Raw genomic sequence first — 23,873 nt, forward strand, 5'->3', positions numbered from 1 at the left:
CCTCCTGCTAAAAAAAAAAAAAACACAAAAAAAACACCAAAAAAAAGACTTTCCCTTCCCTCCCCCATTTCACCCACCTTCCTCCCTCGCCCCACAACCCACGCACCGGCCCCCTCATACATTCATATCACCTGCTCTGAACTGTGTAATTATGTGTAAAATCACATGGAATTGGGGATTCCATGTCGTTTAGTGGCCTATGGGGGACGCGGAAAAATCAAATCACACGGTAATTTCAAATTCCCCAAAAGCAGTTACACAAGAATGCACTTAAAGGCCTTCCTAAGAACATGTGCCCTATTGTAGGAGCACAGAAGCGCAGGAAAGACCAAACAACTCCAAACTCCTTCCAAAATCAAAGGGCCCGCACAGTCAAAGGGGACTGATAGTCTATCATGCTGGAAAGGAAATCCTGTAGCACCATTCTGGAACTAAGAAGGTCATGGTGAATTACTATACAGAAGAAGTTCTTACTGCAGAGAAAAAGGTGTGTACTACTCAGATAAAGCAGGACCCTGCTAAAAGTTACACCATACTAAAAGAAAGGTTCATAACACAGGACTACCACAAGTAGTGCCCAACAACTTGGATCATAACAGGGCATGTCCAGAAGAACATTCACCCTACTGGATACTGCAGGGTATTCAAAAAAAGATCACCAAGCTTTGGTTGGGACATGGTAAAAGAACAGACAGGAGAAACCTTTTAAAATTGGAATATGGAAGCCAACTGCAGAAATTTCACAACACTCAGAGAAAGCTCACCATACAGAGCATAATACTAAAAAGAAGAGGTCCATACTGCAAGGTTATGCCAGGGAATTTACAGCAGCTCACACTGTAAGGATTATAGCAGGACACTGCTGGATGTAAGCTCCCATTGCCTAAGTCACAACGGGACACTACTGCACGGAAGCTCAGAAAGCTAAGGTCTTGGCAGGGTACTACAAGAAGTAATCCACCATTGCTACGGCCATGACAGGGCACTACCAAACTAACTGTTGGGATCATGACAGGGAAATACTTGAAGATGCACGACACTGCTGGTGTCTTAGGAGGGCACTGCTTAAAGGAATATCATGTATTATTATGATTTCAAATTGAGCTGTAGTGCTAAAATGATTCTTACGAATTTGTCGCCCTCGCGTGCTGGGCTGTGCGGGGTTATCCGGGGCGTGGAGTGCCCGCTGCTTGGGGGAGATGGGCTGGCCAGCGTGGAACTGGTGACGGATGTGGGGATGGTATTGGCAGAGCGGTATCGACCAAGCGATCCATCCAGTGTTGCACTGCTCACCCTGCTCTCGATCTCCTCTGCTCGTAGCTCCGTTGTCTCCTTCTCCTCCTGTATCAACCTACAGAGTAACAGATGTAATACTGTTACGATTTTTCCAGCTGCCAATATTCCGCTTCAGATTTGCTCTCTAGCCCCACCCTAGTTATTTATTCACCGTATAGCTGTGGTCTTCTGACAGGTCTCTTTCTCCCTCTAGTAGCCTTTGCGCTCCATCTCCTGTTGAGTCTTACCAGCTACTTATTTAGCTCTCTGGTCTCTTTCACCTGTACTCAATCCATATATTCACTCTGTAGCAAATGCCCACTCTACCTTCTAACACACCCGCGCCTCTCTGTGCGCATCCATGTACACTCCAATGGGCCAGTGTTCTGCCCCTCAACTATATGTGCCTCACCTATCACACCCTAAGAACTGTATGTACTTTGCTCCTATGCACAGTCTCATTTGACATCCAAACATTGCTGCACTCTTTAACCTTTCCATTTTTTCGCATCAGAATATAATGACCCTGCTGCTCCCCCATCACACTTGACTTTCTCTAAATCAATGTTCTGGATTCCAGCCTTGTCTACCCATACTCTTCCTTCACTCATCCTACGGAGCTCATCTCCACGTCATGTAACACTTTCAAACTTGATGCAGCATTCATTTCTTTATTCCCCCCCTCAAAATTATCTATACCTCAGGTTCCTACAAAACTTCCTAAATGTAAAGCCTCAAAGTCCAATGTTAGTTGACAGTTATTTGACCTTTTAAGGCCACAATCCAGTCTACCCCAACCCAACTCTCTTCACCCCTCAAACCTCTTTAAACCCCAAGCCTCTATACTCAGATCGTCTATAACCCACAAAACTGCACAAGATAAAGCCCCTCTACATGTAACCATACTCTCTCCCTCGAATATCTACGCAGTCAAACGAATCCAAACTTACTACCCTCTAAATTTGACCCAAGTCTCAGTAGCTGTTCTTCATTCACTGCTCAATCCAGTACAATCCCTAAAATATCTTCCCCAAACGTAAGTAACCCATCATACTTCTCTAGACCACAGGCCCTCTATTCTAACACAATCAATCCAACCCATCAAATATCTCTACACACCAAATTTCTTAACCTTAATATGGTCTGCCCCCTCAAAGCTCTCGAACCCTGTCCATGTTACCTCTGCCTACACCACCTACTCAAACTTCCCAATACACAAAGCCTTTAACCCAAACTTGATCTACTACAACCCTCTCCCTCCACTGCCTCAAAATACTCTAGGCACCATCTCTAGATTTAATTCGATCTTCTAAAGATACCAAGCCTCACAACAACAGCTGCTTCCACAGTTTCAGAGCGCCTCTACCATAGCGTTCTCCATCCCTTTCAAAACCTCTAAAGCCCAACTATTTACAGCTCAAGCGTTGCTGCTTGTTAAATATCTTTTTATTTAAGGATGTTTCATGTACAAACTTCTCTGCCTCTTAAAATCCCTTTACATCGTATTAATTTCTCCTCCAGTGGATTTGCCTTTCTCTACATCCCACTTGCAGTACAAGTCCCAACAACCTAAGTATCTCTATTGATCGTGTCACTCATAGCATCTTACTTGATCTCCTTGTTGATTGCTTCTAGTTGCTCCTGCAACATGATGGCAAGCGTCTGCACATCCGTCTGTCCGCTGGGAGACAGCAGATCTGCTGAACTGAAGATTGTGTCCCGGTCATCATCGTCTGAGCCATCCATGTCCCCCTCGAAGGACTGGGATACATTGGACAGAACGTTAGCCTGCTGAGACCGTTCCCATTCCTGTTTGCCAAGGATGCCAATCTACAATTAAAACAGCATTCAGGATGGAGAATTCTCATGGAGCTAGCCCAGTCGATCATGCATCCCCCACACACTCTCCAATCGCAACAGTATCATGGGTCTAAGGACTACTCATCTGTATCAAAACAGTACTTTTGAAATTAGAACAGACATTAAAAACCATGTTCCTTCGAGCAGGATGGTGGAGGTCTCAAACTATCTGAATCTACCCACTGAATCTTGCCTGAGAATTAATATTTGGTTAGGTAACGGACTCATTTGGTGCATTTATGGAGTGTTCAGCCTTGAAAGTGGATATTGAGGGTAAGGAGAAAATGGGGGATATTTAAACTATAGAAATATAAATTACCAATAAATAAGATTTACAAAACCAGCAACATAGATTATAGAAAATATCAGTGTAAAATCCTGAATTTCAAAAGTCTTTATCATGTAGTAATAAAGTATTTGTAAGGATTGTTGGTTGCACAGTCATCTCAAATTGGGCTATCTAAGTCAGTGTCAAAAGATTAGAGCAAATATTGCACGTGTTAAGGGCTTTTTTCATTCAGCGGAAGTGAGAAACCTTTGCAAGGAACCTTCTTGCTGGGCTGGAGGGAAGAAGATTCATTTGATAGAGTAGTTCAATCTCAACCAATACCATCCCTATTGGCGCATGGTCTTTCCTCATATATGCCAACATGATACTCAATTCAGTAAGATTTTGCCTGCTCTTTATGAAAGCACACCCAAAAAAAATAGGCAGACAAGCTCTACATTACTAGATACAGCTTGTGTGGCACAAATTAGCATTCCTGTGTCCTGAATACCCTGAAACACACTACCTTTTGGGAAAAAGGTCATTATGGCTGTACTTTCAAGATGATAGCATGCATAGTACTGCAGCCAGATCAGTAGCATCAGCATAGTTCAAGGAATTTGCTATACCAAGTTGTGATAGCAGACATAATTATGACAATGGGAACAGGTTCACTGTTCATGTCTATGATAAAGTTTGCTGAAAAGAGACATTACTCACTGTTGCTGTCTATGGTAATATTTTCTGAAGAGAGACATAATTCATGTACAATTATATTTTAATAGCCCTGAAATATCTGTCCGAAGCAAACAAAACCAAGACAGTTTCACTTTCACACAACTACAGAACAACTCACTACGGACCATTTCAACTACCAGAAGCACCAAAAAAAGAAAATGGCAGAAACTCACCCAGCCATGGATCCAAGAGGAAGGCAGAACAGAAGGAAAGTTGTGTTAACAGAGTTTAGAATTAATCAAATGCAAGATTGGTACACTCCACATGCACACAGCCACTAAAGGAAAAGGAAAGAGCAAGAAAGTCAGAAAAAGAGAGAAAGAGAGAAAGAGAGGAAGTTGAATAAAGGGAAAACTAGAGGAAAAAACTGGTAAGTACAAGAGATACAAAGAGAGGGGAAGAAAGGGGCAAAAGAGAAACAGAAATAGATTGATGGCAAGAAATAAGGGGAGACAATAGGGGGGAAAGAAAGAACTCAAGAAAAAGAAAATTAGAAAGTCAGAGCACAAAAAGAAGGCACAATAAATAAGAGAATGAAAGAACACAACAACACATATAAATGAGTCAAAAAGGACACTCCAATATCAGATCAGGAGACAGGACACAAAGGAAAAGGGAAATGGACATAAATAATACAAAACAGCTACTGTACTGCACCAGCACTGTCTTCCTTGCCCATTTCCCTGTGTGCACATTACCTTACACGAGTCATCCTTCATGGCAGCCCAGCGCCCTTTTTTCGGCCGGCGAATGACTGCAGTACTGCTGTAGTGATCCATATGGCTGCCCATGGGCAGAGTAGGGGCTTGGGAATAGCGCAGCTCCAAGGCACTGCCAGGCAAAGACCTATAGAAGACAATAGATTAATGTGGAAATTTCTCTGCAGGTATGACTCCAGACTTGCAACACCACTATGTACTCTTATAAGGCACTTAACAGCACTGTTCTAGGAAGTCCAACACAAGGGCATACATACCACTAAAACTTCAAACAGAGTTCTCTATGGTGTCAGCTTCTTCAATATACAGGTGACAGTTCAGTGCTCTCTGCTAGCTCTCGCTACCCAGCTCATTTCTAAGTAATGAGTATCTTTGTTCCATATGTCCGACGCGCAGTTGGGTGAAGAACAGAAATTCGTAGACTAAGCTTACTTCTGCTGAGCATCAAATATATCTGTAATAGTCCTGTACCTCACTGACTAACATTTGAGCTCTCAGAGTTCACCATATACATAGAAGACGAGCATCTCAGGCCCTTTGCTCACTTTGTCCCTTGGTGATAAGTATGTCAGATCTGTGTGCTGACTTTGTGCCTGGGCGCCGAGTATCTCAGATCATCATGCCCATCTCAAACCATACCAGGAAGGCACAGGAACTTGAGGGGCAGTTCAGTACCTGAGGGATGTAGATCTGATGCTCTCAATTCATGCTTCAAACCTGCTCCACATAAGTTCATTCCTATCCACCCTGTTTTAAAGCTAACAGGAGCTTATCAGATCTAAGGGGACAGTGACCCCAGTGCTGCGAGGAGGTTTTAATTGACATGTTTAAGTGTGGTATGAGTTTTGAACTGGATACCTGCGGGCTATGAATTACAGAGTTAATCAAAATGTCAGGGGATGTTTAAAAACCTAAACGATAGCCAGTGCTACAGAAATACTAACTCCAGTACTGTTGCTCCTTTAGCTCATTCCATAACATCATAATAGGATCACAAGTTAGATATTGGCAAACTGTCACCTGCGATGTGTTCAAAGTACTTTTTGTCTGCGGACGTAAATGGAGAAAGATTAAGAAATTGACATTACTGGGTAAGGTTGTCTATTATATGTAGTTCCAAGGTGCCATTCCCCACCAGGAAAGGGAGATGGGGGGTGGGGGGAGAGGAGGGTAACATACGGAGTGATAACAGGACCTCACAGTGCTACCTATCAGTACATGAAAGAATTGCTGTTCAATGTTCCAGATCCAATCTAGCACCCGAGTATAATCCAAAGGTGGAGAATCTGCAGTTACAGTTAACCAGAGTATCCACCAGAAAGAATATTAACAAAGGTAATTAACTTGTTCTTCTACGAAGTGGGAACACATTTTGAAGTACCAGCTCAATCAGAGTTACTTTCCTGGTTTGGAAGGGGAAATAAACCTGTGTGTGCTCAATTGCAATAGTCAAAGGGTATCAGAAACAAGATATAAAAAAATAGAGGGGCCATAGGCCTAACTTGTCCGCTAGTGGCCACACGTCGTTCAGACCTCATCTGTACTGACATCTTCATGAGACCGTACTCCCATCTTCAAGAGGCCCATCGGGAGGTAATACTTAAGATACCTCCTCTCCCAGCCACAGGTACTGCTAGAGTGGTGACAGCATCTTCAATTTTAGGCTGACACATGCGCGGTAAGTGGTCGTCTGACATTATTCTCTCAAGTCCCTCCATAAAAGCTTTTATAACAGGAATTTTAAACAAAGATATGTGTGCTGCATTTGCCGCAAGATGCAATCTTATAGAAGTGTATGCTAATCCTAAAGTTTGCAAATGAAATAGGTATAAAATAAGTGTTTGTACTTTTGCATGAAAAGGGTTAACGTTTTGCTTGTGACAGAACATAAATGCATTACATTTTGCTGCAAAACATTGCCTTGTAGTTGGTTTACAAGCCTCTTGTTTACAAGCCTCTTTAAGAATGTTCATACAATGAATGAATGAATGAATGACCGGTACTTATAAAGAGCACAGCTACTCCAGCAGGAGTGTCCCGGCACTAACAGTTCACACATTGCTGCCTTACTAGGAGTTTAGCTCTTAAAAAGCCATGTTTTCAGCCGTTTCTTGAAGTGGGTAAGATCTGTTGATGCTCTCAGCGCTACTGGCAGTTTGTTCCATGCTTGGGCTCCTAGTAAGCCGAAGGATCTACCATCTCTACGCACCAGGCGTGCTTTGGGGGATACAGGCCAAATCGCAAATCGGCAGAGGATGATCTGAGTGCTCTAGGAGAACAAGTTACTTACCTTCGGTAACGATATATATCTGGATGAAACAGTAGTTAGTATTAGATTCCTTACCTTAGAATATCCCCAGGCGTCAGACTGAATCCGGAAACTTTTGCTTAGCAGTACCCCTGCGCGTCGGTAGGCGTCCTCTGCGGCTCCGTGTCCGTCGTCGGCGTCGTTTGCGCCGGGATGACGTCGCCGGAGTACTTAGACGCCGCCCTCGCGCGCTGGCGTCAGTTCTTATACACAGCTTTTCTGCGCCAGAAACGCATAGCCATGATAAAAACCAACACTGGTGCCATGAAACTAGGGCCGCGAAAGGGGATGACCTTAACCCTAGATATCGATTCGCAGAACAGGGAGGATGGGTGGGGCGGTAAGGTATCTAATACTAACTACTGTTTCTTCCAGATATATCGTTACCGAAGGTAAGTAACTTGTTCATCTGAAAGAAACAGGTTAGTATTAGATTCCTTACCTTAGAATAGATACCCCAGCAATAGCAACCCCAGTGGTGGGTCTGCGAACCAATAATCACACCAGAAAGTCCTGGAGGACGGAACGGCCAAAGAAACCATCCCTCCGGACTTGACTGTCCAGGCAGTAGTGACTTGCAAACGTGTGCAGCGAGGCCCACGTAGCTCCCTGACAAATGTCCTGCAAGGGGACTCCCCGGCCCAGGGCAGTAGTAGCCGCCGTGGCCCGAGTGGAATGGGCCATCAGCCCAACAAGAGTTCCTTCTTAGCCAAGGAGTAGCATGCCTTGATACACAACACGACCCACCGAGAGATGGTCCGCTTGTGTACGGCCCGTCCCTTCTTAGCGCCCACGTAACCAACAAAGAGTTGGCGATCCAGATAAAACCAGATGGCACGTTTGGGGTCCAGACGGTGGAGCCGCTCTTCCTCTTTAGAGGGATGCGGAGGCGGAAAGAAGGTGGGCAAGGTGATGGTCAGCCCGATGTGGAAAGCTGTGACAACCATGGGCAGGAAAGAGGGTCTTGTCTGCAACACAACCTTGTCCGGATGGACAGAAAGGAAAGGGGGTTTGGAAGAAAGAGCCTGGAGCTCACTCACTCTCCTGGCAGAGGTGATGGCGACCAGGAAAGCAGTCTTCAGAGTAAGAAGGCTAAGAGGACAGTTATGAAGTGGCTCAAAGGGAGCGCACATCAGATAGGTAAGAACAAGGTTCAAGTCCCACTGAGGCATCACGAATGGAACAGGGGGGAACATGTGCGTGATGCCCTTCAAAAACCTTTTTACAATTGGGGACTTGAACAAAGATGGCTGATCAGGTAGCCTTATATAGGCTGAAAGGGCAGAAAGGTAGCCCTTGAGAGTGCCCAGAGCAGAGCCCTGCTGCACAAGAGAAAGAAGGAAGAGAAGAACCTCAGAAAGAGGGGAAGAGGATCCACAGCCTTTGCTGTGCACCATGCCACAAATCTGTTCCACCTGCAGGCGTATACCGATTTTGTGAAGGGACGCCTGGCTGCCAGAATCACAGTACAGACTTCAGGAGGCAAGTCAAATGGCCTCAACTGTCGCCGCTCAATCTCCAAGCATGTAGGTGGAGACTGGACAGGTTCGGGTGGAGGACCGTCCCCTGCTGCTGCGACAGAAGGTCCTCCTGAAGAGGCAGGCGAACCGGGGGTCCGACAGACATACTGAAGCTCGGGATACCAGTACCTTTGTGTCCAGTCCGGAACCACAAGGATAACTTAGGCCCGGTAGCGCTTGATCTTCAGCACTCTCGGCAGAAGTGATATAGGCGGAAAGGCGTACAACAGACCGCAACTCCACTCGCGACGAAAAGCGTCTCAGAGCGAGTGCCGCCTTGGAAATTCCAACGCGCAGAACTGATGGGATTGCACGTTCTCTTCTGTGGCGAATAGATCTAACCAAGGCTCTCCCCATTGCAGAAAGAGGCCTTGCGCCACATCTGACTTAAGACGCCATTCGTGATCCATCATGCACCGTCGGCTGAGTTCGTCCGCCCTGGCGTTCAGAGAACTTTCCAGGTGTTGAACCACCAGGGTCACGCCCTGATGTTCCAGCCACTGCCAGAGGCGCAGAGACTCCTGGCAGAGGGTCCACGACCCCACCCCGCCCTGTTTGTTGGAGTACCACATGGCGGTGGTGTTGTCAGTGAACACCTGCACTACACTCCCCCGGACAGAGGGGAGGAATGCCTTCAGTGCTAGACAAATCGCCCTCAGCTCCAGAAGGTTGATATGGAGCCGGGACTCTGCCGGAGACCAGAGGCCTCTGATCTCCCCCTCTCCCATGTGGCCTCCCCAACCTAAGAGGGACGCGTCCGTCACAACTACGTGCTCCGGTTGGGGTAAGGAGAGGGACCTGCCGCTGACCCAATCGCGGTCAGTGAGCCACCACTGCAGCTGTCTCGCAGTGCCCTCCGAGATCAGGACATGGTCGGACAGGTTGCCCTGATGCTGGGCCCACTGAAACTTCAGGTCCCACTGCAGAGCCCGCATCCGCCACCGGGCGTGATGCACCAGACGGATGCAGGAGGCCATCAGCACCAGAAGCCACAGCGTCAACCTGACCGAGACCCGGGATAAAGGCTGAAAGATTGGAATCAGAGCCTGAATATCCCGAACCCGCTGTTCGGGAGGATAAACCCGAAACCGCGCCGAGTCAAGTACCGCTCCGATGAAGAGGAGCTTCTGAGAGGGGCACAGGTGTGACTTCGGCACTTTGATGGAAAACCCCAGCTGGTGCAGGAGGTCTGCCGTTGTCTGGAGGTGGCTGACGACTGTCTGGGGCGAGCCCGCCTTCAACAACCAGTCGTCGAGATAGGGGAAGACTGACACCCCTAATCTGCGCAGATGAGCTGGGACCACTGCCATCACTTTCGTGAACACCCGAGGGGCGCTGGTAAGGCCGAAGGGGAGCACGGTAAACTGAAAGTGCTCGTGGCCTATCGTGAACCGCAGGTAGCGCCGGTGGGCCGGACGGTGATGTGAAAATAATCGTCCTGCAAGTCCAACGCTACCATCCAGTCTCCCGGGTCTAGGGCAGCCAAGACCTGAGCCAGAGTCAGCATCTTGAACTTCTCCTTCCGGAGGAAGCCGTTGACGTTCCGCAGGTCCAAAATAGGGCGTAGGCCCCCTTTGCCCTTCTTGGGAACCAGAAAGTAGTGGGAGTAACAACCACACCCTACTTCTGGCCCAGGAACGCGCTTGATGGCCCCCTTGGCCAAGAGGGCCGTAACTCCCTCTCGCAGAGGTTGCAAGTGATCCCCGGCATGAGGTGGTATTGTGGTGGCATGGCTGGAGGGGTCGCTTCAAAGGGGAGGGAGTAGCCCCTTCGGACGATTTGCAGCACCCACCTGTCAGATGTGATGTCGCGCCAGTGGAGGAGGTGATGGCGAACCCTGCCTCCACTGGCGTTAAATGGGCCTGAAAGCTCGGACTAGAAAGGCTTTGAGGCGGATGTTGCGGGGGTTGATTTGGACTGGCCTCGCCGTTGTCCCCTGGCACCGCCACAGCAGTTACCACGTCCGCCACCGCTCTGGATGTTAGTCTGCGGACCGTTGCTGGCAGGACGTGTGGGGGTGCCCCTTCCTTGGACACAAAAGGAGCGAAAGGTAGCAGTTTGCTGGCGCGGGCCGACAGGCCCAATGACTTGGCCGTAGCCCTGGAGTCCTTAAAGCGCTCAAGCGCACTGTCTGCCTTGTCACCAAAGAGGCGGCGGCCATCAAACGGCATGTCCATAAGGGTGTTCTGGACATCAGCCAAAAAATTGGCGGACCTCAGCCAGGCATGGCGGCAAACAGCCACCGTCGTTGCAATCGCCCTGCCTAGCGAGTCCGTGGTATTCAGCCCACATCGAATGGAATACTGTGCCGCATCTCGCCCCTCCGCAAGGGCTTGGGCGAGTTTAACCCGGGCCTCCTCCGGGCATTGTGGCAGCACGTCTGCGACCGTGTCCCACAGAGAGTGGGTATAACGGCCCAAAAGGCAAGCGGTGTTGACCGACCGCAACCCCAAACTAAGTTAGGAGAACATCTTTTTTCTATACTGTTCATATCTTTTGGATTCCCGATTAGGGGGAGCTGTCGGGAATGCGGTCTGGGAATTAGAGGCCTGGATAACCAGGCTCTTGGGGGTGGGGTGGATGGACAGGAAACGAGGATCGCCCCGGGCCGTGCGGTGGCGTCTGGCCACGTTCCTATCTATAGGGGGACCTGTAGAGGGTCTGGACCAAGTGCCCAACAGAAGGTCAGTTAAGGCCTCATTGAACGGCAGTAGAGGCTCTGAAGAGCTTGCCTGCGGTTTGAGGACCTCAGTGAGGAGGTTAGTCCTCACGGCCGCGACGGGGAGCTCAAGAGACAAGGCCTTGACTGCCCTCATCAACACCACACTGTAGGCAGCCCCCTCCACCGTAGCCACGGTAGGAGGGGAGACAAATCCAGTGTCGGGGGAAGTGTCCAAACCACTGGCCTCCCGTAGTTCACCTGCCCAGTCCTGAAAAGACTGGCACTCCCGTGCCAGAGGCTCCTCAGACCCCTCCCAATCCGTCTCGCCCTCCATCTCCTGGTATTCAGGTTCAAATGATGGGGCCGGATCATAGAAGTACTGCACTTCTCACGACGTCGAATGTGGCGTCGATCGATGCCGTTCCGACGCCTGAAACGGATCCTGGGGCCGGGGGGTGGAGGGGGAGGGAATCGGGGACGACATCGTCCAGGGACTGCGTTGGGGGCGACATCGTAGAGGGTCGGAGGAGTCGTTAGGTCGACCAGCGGCGACCCGGATCCGGCGGGGGCCTGCGGCATCGGGACCGAAGTCGCAGTCGGCCCCGCGCCGAAGCACCCGAAGGCGCCGGGCCGAAGCACCCGGCCCGCTTGGGCTCCCAGTCGGGACTGCGGGCCCGAAGGCGCTGCGGAACCTGATGGACGAGTGAGCGACCTCATGGACATTAAGAAGGCATCGATCTCCGGCTTCGCGTTCTGCCCAGGGACCTGCGGGTATGGAGCAGGCCGGGGGAAGTCAGAAGAGCGGTGTCGCTTCTTCGACTTCGTGTGCCTCTTACCTGAGCACTTGGAGCCCAACGAGTGGTGTCGACTCGCCGAGCTGATGACTCCGGCCCTGCGACTGGTCCCTCGACCTCCTCCTGGACCGGGGCCTCGAGCGGCGCGGGCCGACTGCAGGAGCTCGAGGCGCTTACGGGACCGCTCCCGCCTAGCTTTCGACGTCAGACTCGACAGTTGGGGCACGACGCGCAGGGGTACTGCTACGCAAAAGTCTCCAGATCCAGATGGACGCCTGGGGATATTCTAAGGTAAGGAATCTAATACTAACCTGTTTCTTTCAGATGTATTTACTTACCTGTTTGAATCTAGGTATCCAGCACTGAGTTAGAAAAGAAAAGTAAAAAGTAACTTACTTGTAATTTACTGAAAAAACCTATTCATTTAAATGTACTGTAATTGCTAAGTGTTGTAACCTACTGCATCCCCTGTAAATCAAACAAAGTACAATTGCTATTGCATTTTCAAACTGTTCTATATCCAGTAACTTATTTCTGAAAAGTATTTAATGCTTACCTGTGCCAGGCTTGCTTGATTCAAAAAATAAAAGTATATATTTTTATACAAACACAATTGGCCTAGAGTTCAGTTATTGAGTGTGTGAATTCATTTGCTGACTGAGTGTGTACATCAAATGCTTAACACTGTCCTCTGATACTGCCTTACTGCTCGACCACTGTACCACAATTAGAGAGTAAGGTTCTATATAAACTTTAACCTCTGACTACCTTTGGGGTCACTTGGACTCTATACACACTATACCTCATTTTGGTGTAGTATATATAGAGCCAGCTGCTTACATCATGTTTTCCTTGGAACAGAAATCTGAGGTATTTCCTGTGTGCAGGGTGAATTGGTATGTGGAAACCGGTGTCCTTTAGATCCAAAGTCACCATGAAATCTCTTTATTGTAATAATGGAATAATCTCTTGGAGAATTGCCATATGGAAGTCTTCTTATATGATGTAATGATTTAATGGTCTGAGATCAAGAATGGGTCATAGGGACCCATCTTTTTTGAGTATAAGGAAGTATAGTGAATATACTCCTGTTCCTTGAAATTGTGGTGGAACTATTTTTATTGCTCCTTTTTTGTAATAGAAGAGATCTCTTTTTTGCAGAAGGGTATAATGTTGTACAGATAGTTTGTGTTTGAGAGGTGGACAATAACCATGTTGGATAATTTCCAAGACCCATTGGTCTGTTGTGACGGATTTTCAATTGTTGAGAAACTGTTGAAGACAACACTCGACAGGTGTTAGATGGTCTGGGGGAATTGTAAGTATGTCACTGTTTGTTACTGCCATTTGAGGAAAGGGTGTTTCTTCTGCCTCTTCCTTTAAAACATTTTCCTCTATAAGAGCCTCTGTAGAAAGCTCTAGGTGTAGCGGTTTGTCCCGGATTCTTGTATTGTGGCGGTATCTGCGGTGGCAGTTTTGGCACTCTGTTTGTAATTAGGCCAACGAAAAGAACCACAGTAGGTGTTAGTTTGTAGGGCTCCCATAGATTTTGCTACCTCGTGTCCTTCATCCTTTCAAGGGCTGTGTCTACTTGCGTGCCCAATGGTAGATTTCATATGGCCTACTGTACTTCAGGTTTAAATCCTGACACCCTTAGCCACGCATGCCTACGTAATAGGATACTTGTGTTAATACCTCTAGCAGCGGGGTCAGCTGCATCTAGTGCACATCTCATGGAATTGTTAGTAATAAGTTTACCTTCCTTCACTATTTCTTGACCTTCGTTTTGTGCTCCTGTGGGAGATGTGGAGGAGCCCCTCCATTTCATCTCCGTGGGCCCTTTCATACCTTGCTAATACGGCTTGGCTATTGGCTATATGCCAATGATTAGCTGCGTGTACCACAACTCTTTTACCACAGGCATCTACGAGCTTGGATTCTTTCTCTGGAGGTGGTGCATATCCAGTTGTTTGTGAGTTTGCTCTTTTCCTGGCATTTGACACTACCAAAGAGTGTGGGGTGGGTTGGCCTTTAATGAAAATGGGGCCTAATGGTGCTGCCTTGTACTTTTTTGTCAATGTGTGGAGTAATGATCCTTGCTTTGACTGGGTCTTTAAAAAACACTTCCAATGAATGACGGGTCATAACCTTGAGTAAAGGTAAGTATTGTGCCCCTCTCTGTGTAGTAGGCAAAGTCTAGAATAGAAAATCTTCCTCTATAGAATCTTTATATAAAGGAACTTGATGAGACGTTGGTGCACGTGCGATTAGATTCTGATAAGCAGGGGGTGGGGCCGGGCCAAGCAGCAAGAAGGCTGCATAACCTGTCGGCTCTGCCGGACGAGCACAATATCAGTTCAAAGTCGGGCATACATTGGCATACAGTGGGTCCATTAAGCCATAACCTACAATCAGAGGTGATAAGAAACAAAACCATACCTTCTTTGCCCGTGAGTGAACTGCAGGGCAGCGGTGGTGGTATCGGAGAGTTGGCGCCCTGGTCTGCACAGGAAATGGCGGCGGAGACGAGCGCTCCTTTGAGAGGAAGAAGGCCGCTGATTGAGGTGCGAGCCCCGCTGCATAAGTAAATCCGCTGCCCTTGAGATCCTGCACGGCATACAACGCTTCGGCCAGCCCACGGAGGCAGCGCAGGCGGACTGTGTGGACCGCCGAGAACATCTGTGCTGAGGAGGGTGGTATTGGAGACGCCTGTGCCGCCTGGTGGCCCGGGCGGCATGTGCGCGACACTGCGGCTTCTGGCCTGGACGCAGGTCCTATTGAAAAGGTACTGAGGGAGCGGACTGCGAAGGCCTCCGCACGTTTTTTTTTCCCTTCCAAATCTGCATTCTCTGTGCCGCAAGCGAAGAGGAGCGACGGGGGGCTGTGGGGGATCCCGGAACACACTATGAGCCATTGTTGGGCTGGGAAATTACCTCGCTCGTGAGCGTGCAGGTGAGGCTGATGTCCGCGGGGGCGGGGCGGCACTCTGAAGACCACGGAACCGGCGGTCAAGGGCCCGCTACATCTCTAGGGGTCAGCGCAGAAATTGTAGCATCAGCGGGCCACCAGGAAAGACAGCACGGGCCATACCTTACATAACAACAGATAATAACTGGGGATTGGGGAGTGCAGCCCCTCTGCTGAAGCTGTATTTTTCTCTTGATCTGGCGATCGAGGCATGTTCCACGTGATTTGGAGGGCGGCTTGCTGAATCTGGGCAATAGAGCAGACCAGCGGTGCCCAAGTGGTCAAAGCAGCGGCTTTCAGACTGCAACTTTGTATGGGGCTGGAGGTGCTGTCTGAAGAGGTAGTTGGGTGCACTCAAAAATTCCCCGCTGCTGCGCGCTGCCATCTGAGAGGGGCAGATTACCCTGGCCACCTGTGGTGTGAATCTAAGACATACAAATCCAAGGTGCCTGTGATTGACTGCAGCCTGCAGTGACTGACCTGCAACTTGGCAATACTTTTCATGGACGCATTGGAAACTAACTCTATCCTTAATGAGACTAATCCTTTTTACTCAGGCATTGGGTTATGGCGTCGTTACATCGACGATATTTTCCTTATATGGAACCATAACATTGACACACTTGACCAATTTTTACACTGGTTGAATAACAACTGTGCTGATCTGAGATTTACACTCACGCATGATAAATCAGAGATTGCCTTTCTGGACTTAACAATTTACCATAAAGAAGGCGAAATATTGACACGTCTCTTCAGAAAACCCACTGAGAGGAACACACTGCTAAGTTATGACAGTAATCACCCTAAGGCATTGAAGGACTCCCTACCATACTCTCAGTTTCTGAGAATAAGGCGCAATTGTTCGTGTAAATTAGACTACTTTAGGGAAGCTAACATTCTGTCTGATAAACTTAAACACCGTGGGTAACACAGAAAGTTGGTAAAAAATGCTTCGAAAAGAGCCTGGTATTGTCCGAGGGAGGTACTATTAACACCTAAAGTACGTGAGAAACAAGACAGGCTAGCATGCATCACCACATTTTCTCCTGTGTCAAACCAAATCAGAAAGTCCATTCTCAGACATTGGCCGGTATTAAATGCAGGCCCCCTTAACCTAGAGAGACCCATTTTTGCATTCCGTAAGAGTAAGAATCTTAAGGACCACCTGGTCCAAGCGGCATTACCTGCGCCTGACCCAAGATCTACCATTGAATCCAACTGGAATCTTCCCCCGGTCCTAGGACATGTGAAATGTGGAGGCTGCAATGTCTGTTGGTACACAATTGAGACCCGCAATTTTATGCATAATGGTGTCAACGTTGAGCTAAAATCTTTGTCAAATTGTAACACTAATAATGTTATTTATGCGATACTATGCCCTTGTCCAAAAATGTATGTTGGACAAACCACACAAAAAGTAAAAACTCGGATCAGCCAGCATCGCAGTCGGATTAGATGTGGGACACCCAATGCACCATTAGTGGAACACTTCACAGAAAAGAATCATACGGAAGATGACATTCGCTGGACAATACTCAAGGTTGTCAAATTACCACCCAGAGGCGGCAACCTGGCACAACTTCTGAAACGCGAAGAACTTAAGAGTATCATTCAATTTGATACAATACGGACTGGCCTCAACAGGAGTGAGGATTGGACTAAACTGTTATGAATTGTCCAGCAAGAACAGAATAACTTAAATACAGAGCACTCTAATGAACAATTGATGTTGTAGCCGAAGCCTTATCCCTATAATTGCTGTTTCTATTCACGTGCAATTTTTATGCCCTCAATTCAGTCAATAGTTTGAAAACTCTACTGTTTAGCTACAATCCTGTACAATTTTGTGAATTGTTGCTTGTGAAGTCATGTAATGTTTTATTTATAGTCACTTTGGGGTCTACTTTTCACCTTCACTAACTCTTCCCCCACTCGAGCACTTCACCACTCCAAGATGGCCGCTAGTCTTGACCCGAGTTGCGTGGTCATGTGACCACCATCTGACATTCAGCACGTTAATGTTGCGACGCTTTCACCCCCTCACAGACCAGCGCGAGTATCCGGACTGACTCCAGCCACCTCGCTGTCCCTGCTAATTGCTGCTAAGCGGTAAGCCTTGCAATCTCACATAGATTCCTGTGCATTAACCTTAGTTGGCCTTCCTTTAACAACCTCAATCGTTTCATCACAGCGGATCACTTTACTATAAGACCGCCCGAAGGGAAGAAACCGTATCTGGAAATTTTAACTACGTGGGGCGGTTTCCAGCGCCTTTCATGGTAAGCACTAGTACCCTTGGCCACGGCCCACCCATTAGCTCACCTAACCCGTTTTTTCACGAGTCTTTACCCATTCTTTCCTCAGCGCTATCGGCTGCTCTCCCCCCCTGATTGCACGAGCACTTCAAGCGCCGTGTGTAAATTGTATAAACAGTACCCTCACGACCGAGGTAAGCCCGGACCATGGCTGAAACACAAGTCCTTATGCATGTTAGTCGCATCTGTTGTTCTGCATGTTCCATAGTTTCAACGAATCATACCGGCATGGAACTCACACGTTCTCTAAAAACTTTAAAACCTGCAAGCTGCAACTCGTCGCTGTGCCGGGTTTTCATGGTAAACTTCTCATTTACCAGCCAAACACTTCACCTGCATGATCATCACATGGCACAAAAGACTCGAAATTGTAACCCCTCGTTTTCTATCTCTTCAGTCACCTTAAGACGTTATGATCTCCTTGATATCTGAGGTGGTTCACATAAGGCACATGCCATGCCTGCCCGTTCCTGCACAGCCACTACGTGTGTTCACTTTCACACCTCGCGCTCACCTTCTTCCCACTGGGGCATTACCGTCCCCCAAACTATACCACTGATCTCTGAGGTGGTTCTCATCTGGCACATGCCAAGCCTGCCCATTTACAACGTTAATGCCCCCTCACAGTCACACCGTGTGCTCACAGCCGCACTCCGTGCCTGCTTTATTTAACTTCAACTGGTGCACTGCGCTTCCGCAAAATGTAATAATGCTGTTAGTGTCTGCAAGACCTTGCCCTTTATTTTCCTGTTTCCACTCTTTTCACAGGCGTATTGAATTTAACCAGGCAAAATACAAATTATTTTAGTCCTGATGATGATCCGTTAAACTGAGCAATGGATCGAAACGCCGTCGACTTGTACAAATAGACATACATGTAACGAATATGTATTGTTATGTATAGTCTATACTGGAGAACACTGTCTCATTGATATAACGAGTGTCCAGGTTGCTCTTTTCTTTTGCCTGTATACTCTATTTTTCCCCCCTTCCATTTCTTCTATTACTTTCCCTCTCTCAAGTACGGCACAGGAGTGTGCCTCACTTTCAAATTACTTGTCTGTATTGAATTTTATCTCTTTATCAAAATAAATCCCTGGTCCGGCTGGACAGGATTTTTTGTATGGTGACCATTGTGTTCTATACTGCATTTATCTCTATTTGTCAATTTGCTCTGGACCCTTGTTCTGTGATAGTGACTGACCTGCCGGCCTGGGTGCCTGGAGGACCAACTCATGCCTGTTCGAAAGAGGTGTGTGGACATAAACGGAGGGAGAGGTACTCCGCGAGCTCCAGGGATCTTAGGAACCGAAGAACCATGGGGAAACCAGATAATAAGCAACCCAAGTTGAATTTTGAGAAACGCAGCACGAAGCAAACAGAAGGAGATATGGCATCGCAGATGACAGTCCCGGAAATACAAATGGAGTCGAAACCAGACGATGACATCAAAACTATGTTGAGAGATGTCAAAGTTAGTTTGAAAGATATGGACTTGAAGCTTGACTCCCTGGTGGCGCGAATGGACAAGGTATCACGCAAAGTGGATAAACATGAGAACAGACTGGACACGCTGAAGGTGAGAGTTTCGGACCACGATGACAATCAAACGGAAACGCATGAACAGCTTCTGCACATGGAAAAATTTCTTGAGGTGATAAAACTGCGGAATGAGGATTTGGAGGTGAGGTCTAGACGCAACAACGTACGCCTGACGGGAATACCCAAATCAACCCATGTTCAGAAAATTGAAAAATATGTCGAGGGTCTACTGCGAGATCTCTTCGGCGAAGAACTGTCACCCATGTTTCTCGTGGAGCGTGTCCATCGCACGCTTGGCCCGCGGGAGCCGCTCCCAGGGCCATATTGGCCAGACTACTCAATTACAGAGACTGAGATACGGTTCTGCGACTAGCAAGGGAAAAAGGTACACTCCAATACCAGAATAACCAGATTACATTTTATCCGGACTTCACGCAAGCGGTCCAGGCAGCTCGCAGGGAATTCATTCCCGCTAAGAAGATATTTCAGCAAGTCGGTACGAAATATGCGATGTTATACCCTGCAAAGCTTCGAGTACAAACAAATGGCAAACCTATATTCTTCACTGCGGCTGGTGAGGCCCTATAATTTGCTAAACAGCATGCCAAGAAAATGAAAACTGCCGCACACAAACCAGAGACTTCCTCACAGGGCCAGCTAAGTGATGTTGAGTAGAATGTGCAATGTTTGAATGTCTGGCTATGCAACCGAATTATATAGTTTGTTATGGCTGGTCATCAACATACATTGGAAATATGTAACCCCACTGTGGCCTAACCATGTTACTGCTCGGCCACCCTGTTGTCTCAATGACAGGGCAGTTCGCCTGCGACCCCACAACCCTGCTGGGATGATACCCCTAAGCTCCCGCTTGGGAGATCTTTTGGCTAACGGGTGTTCTTTGGGGTGGATGACTCTTGAACTCAACCTGATTGGGGGGTTGGAGTGGGAAGGGGGGGGGGAATGTTTTTCATTGTTGGTTGTTCATTGCAGTGTGCTTTTACTTATGCATGGAGTATCACTGGAACTAGACATGTCTCACCACGCCTGGCATGCTTTGCATGGTATGGGGAGGTTACACATAGCAAATCAATAGGACCTTCTTGCAGGTCAATGCTGGCTGCGGAGAGCAACATATACCACTTCCAACTTCTATGTCCACCTGGACGTGTCTCACGTGGAATGTGCGCGGTCTTAATGACCATAGAAAAATGACACTAGTACAATCCCACCTGACTAGGCCCCTCGGCGGCGATCTACCTCCTACAGGAGACGCATTTGCAAGACGGCTCCTGCGCTAGGCTGAAAACAAACAAATGGAGTGAAGTGCTCTCTTCATGCTACTCCACCAACTCCTGTGGAGTCGCTACGATAATCGGAAGAGGCACTCCCTGGAAGACCTTGAAGGTAGTGAGGGACACTGAAGGCTGGTATTTTCTTGCCCTAGAATAGCTGTTTAATAAAAGGGTCATCATCACTAATGTATACGGCCCAAATGCAGATTACCCTGCCTTCTACCAACACGTGTGGCATTCCATACAAGCACTGGGAGACACAGCACTTGTGGGGGGGGGGTGAGGGAGGGGGGAGACTTTAATACGTCCATGTCATTGGACGCTGATAGGGTGGGACCCTCACACACACATCACTCTCAAGCAACTGCAGTCCTGAAACAACTGGTGGAGTATTGTGGCCTTATAGACAGTTGGAGACACCTGCACCCTGATAATCGAGAAAGCACTTGTATCACGCAGCAGCATTATGCCTGGTCGCGTCTAGATTTTTGGCTTACCTCACCTGATCTCCATTCCTGGATAACAGATGTCTCCCACAATGCCCGTACTCTGTCTGACCACTCTCCAGTCACATTGTCCCTTAACATACCTCGCCGTTACAGGCAACCGTTCTCATGGCGGCTGCCCCCAGCGCGCTATTAGACCAAGCATTTAAAGAAGAACTGCGTACTCATATTGAGGAATATTTTGACATGAACACGGGGTCGGTAGATTCGTTTGGGACTCTATAGGAGGCCTTTAAGGTAGTAATCCGTGGGCACTGTATAGCGGGACAGAATAGAGTACTCAGAGACATTAGGGGCTCCCTCGATAGGCTGGAATCAGAGTTGCACACGCTTGAACGGGAGACACCGTCGGTTGAGACATTGGGGACTATCCGTAGTAAACTAACTGCCTTCCAGGAAGAGGCTGAGAGAGAGATAAAATACCTTCATAAATATGCCACTGCGAGGAAATACGGAGAGGGAGACAGACCTGGAAAGACGTTAGCGAATCTCCTGAAGCCTCCTTGAGGGGCGGCATATATCACTGAACTCTTGACTCCAGATGCTGTTCTTGTACACTCTCCCCCGAACATATTAAACACCATGCGCAACTTCTATTCACAGCTGTACACGACTCAGATACTGATGTAGACTCGGAACTGGAGGACTATTTTGAGTCAATAGGGCTGGTGTGGTTCAATAATATACACCAACAGTACATGGACATAGCATTCACAGTAGATGAGGTACAGCAGGTTATCAGGGGCATGAAGGCGGACAAGGCACAGATGGCCTCACAGCGCAGTTTTATAAAGAATATTCGCAAGAGATTGCCCTTCACCTCCTGGCGGTGTATTAGGAGGCATTAGAAAATGGTATCCTCCCTAAATCAACGAGAGAGGCTATTATCATTGCTCTCCTCAAGCCAGATAAAGATCTGCAGCACTGCAACTCTTGCCATCCGCTCTCATTAATTAACCTGGACGCCAAAATATTCGCTAAACTAATAGCGACTAGACTTCCACCACTACTCCTGATGATAGTACTGTCAGACCAATCGGGCTTTATACCAGGCAGGTCAACCTCACATAACATAAGAACACTAGTTGGGCTCTTACACTACCTGGCGATGACTTTGCCTGCGGCTGCTGCTCTTTAGACGCCTCAAAGGCATTTAATTAATTAGAGTGGGGATTTCTCTTCCCCCTACTTAAGAGAATCGGTCTGAGGCCACTTTTATACACACAACCGACAGCACGCCTCAGAATAAATGGCCTGATATCAGAACCATTCATCGTAACTTGCGGTACGCCGCAGGGGTGTCCTCTGTCGTCTTTGCTATTTGCCGTCGCGACGGAGCCCCTAGCCGCACGACTGGGCCAACATCACGCAGCCACAGGCATTGCCTTCACAACGAGAGCACACAGTCTCCATGTACATGGATATCACTTTATATATGGTGCACCCCAAAGACAATCTGACGAGAGAGGTGGTCCGCTTTGGCGGACTGTCTGGCGTGCATATAAATTGGTCCAAATAAGTTATTCTGTCGCTCACGTCAGGTACACAGCGGTTTGATACCGAATATCCAATAGCATGGGCATCGGAGCCGGTTCGATACCTGGAGTCTGGATAACTAGTGACTTACAAGACCTATGGACAGCTAATTACGGAAGGGCGGTAGTATGGATAGAGGACAGGATCAAGAGGTGGAAAACTATTCCCATTTCGTTAGCGGGCAAGATAGCAATCACCAAAATGATAATACTGCCTAATTTACTTTATTTGTTAGTTAACCTGCCGCTTACACTTCCACAGCACTTTCTTCAACGGCTCAGATCACTAATGATAGAACTGTTATGGGCAGGAGGTCAGCCAAGGATAGCGTGGGAGATTCTGACTTCCACAGGACCAGGGAGGACTGGCTGCCCCAGATTTCACATTATATGCTTACAGTGCGCAGGCACAATTTTTCCACTTTTGGGCCCACCCCACACCATATCAGCCTAATGTGGCTATAGAAACAGATCGCGCTGCCCCACTGCCAATATCAACAGCGTTATATCAACCCTATAGGCGCCCACGCAAAGGAATAGACATGGTCCAGGCTTTGCGTTGGGGATGGGATTCGGAAACAGGCACACCTAGACATGCTATATGCCCCATCTATCCCGCTTTTCAACAATCCATGTTTCCCCCTTGTTTGATAAGAAAGCTCAGGCACGCGCAGTGACCCATAAATTGGTGAGGGAGGGGATCTCTTCCCGAATGACTTGTTCCTCACCCTTGAACAACTGTGCTCCCGGACGGAGCCAAAGGCACTTGACAGGTTGCTATGCTACCAACTTAGAGCGTCCTACAGCAGCAAATTCCCTACGTTCCCTGCGCGCCCGCCATCCCTCCCAGCCCTAGAAAATCTGTTAGCATCAGAATAGGGACGTAAACTTATATCACGAATATACAGACACACTCAAAGTTCGTCGCCTATTATAATTCCCCCATCCCATGCAGCCTGGGATCAGGATCTAGACGAACCCCTCACCGATGAGCAATGGCGAATGAGCTGTCAACAGCTCGAGTGGCTCTCACCTAACTATCGCCTTAGGCTCATCCACTTCAAATATTTACATTGTCTTTATCGTACTCCCATACAGCTACACAGAATGGGTCTCAGAGCAGATGACCGCTGTTGGAGATGCGGCTCACCACTCGCCTCTTTCATTGATCTAAGCGATACCAAAGGGGATGATGGACAGAGCGTTTGAGCAAATCAAACACTCACCCCCAGTCAACTGATCTGGGTTTAATCCATCACCATTCTTTAGCTCACTCCACCACCCCAGTTCAGACATGGCCATATGCAAATCAGTCTGACCCTGTGCCTCATGGGAACAGTCCAGCCCGAACTGCCAAGCCATGTCTTCCCTGGACCGGAAACAAGCATCCTGTAACTGGTTTCGGATTCATAACCCTCATCAGCCAGGCTATCTTGAATCCAGTGATAGAGTGAGCAAGGGACCCACGTCTGAGCGTACCCTGCCAACTTAGGGCAAACAAAGCGATACCAAAGGGGATGATGAACGGAGCGTTTGAGCAAATCAAGCACTCGCCCCCGGTCAACT

At 48.1% G+C, this 23,873-nt stretch overlaps 1 protein-coding gene across 1 annotated transcript in view; it reads right to left on the minus strand.

Annotated features, from left to right (window-relative positions):
- Positions 1-23,873, minus strand: part of PPFIA3 (PPFI scaffold protein A3) — an 838,878-nt gene that overhangs the window by 416,591 nt on the left and 398,414 nt on the right. Inside the window, exons 13-15 of the mRNA XM_086930190.1 lie at positions 4,840-4,987; positions 2,885-3,105; positions 1,129-1,351 (exon numbers count right to left, since the gene is read on the minus strand). Coding sequence (XP_086786316.1) covers positions 1,129-1,351; positions 2,885-3,105; positions 4,840-4,987 — 592 coding nt within the window. The remainder of the gene's footprint in view (positions 1-1,128; positions 1,352-2,884; positions 3,106-4,839; positions 4,988-23,873) is intronic.

This window comes from Lissotriton vulgaris, chromosome 7, assembly GCF_964263255.1.
Source record: "Lissotriton vulgaris chromosome 7, aLisVul1.2, whole genome shotgun sequence".
NCBI classification, from domain to species: domain Eukaryota; kingdom Metazoa; phylum Chordata; class Amphibia; order Caudata; family Salamandridae; genus Lissotriton; species Lissotriton vulgaris.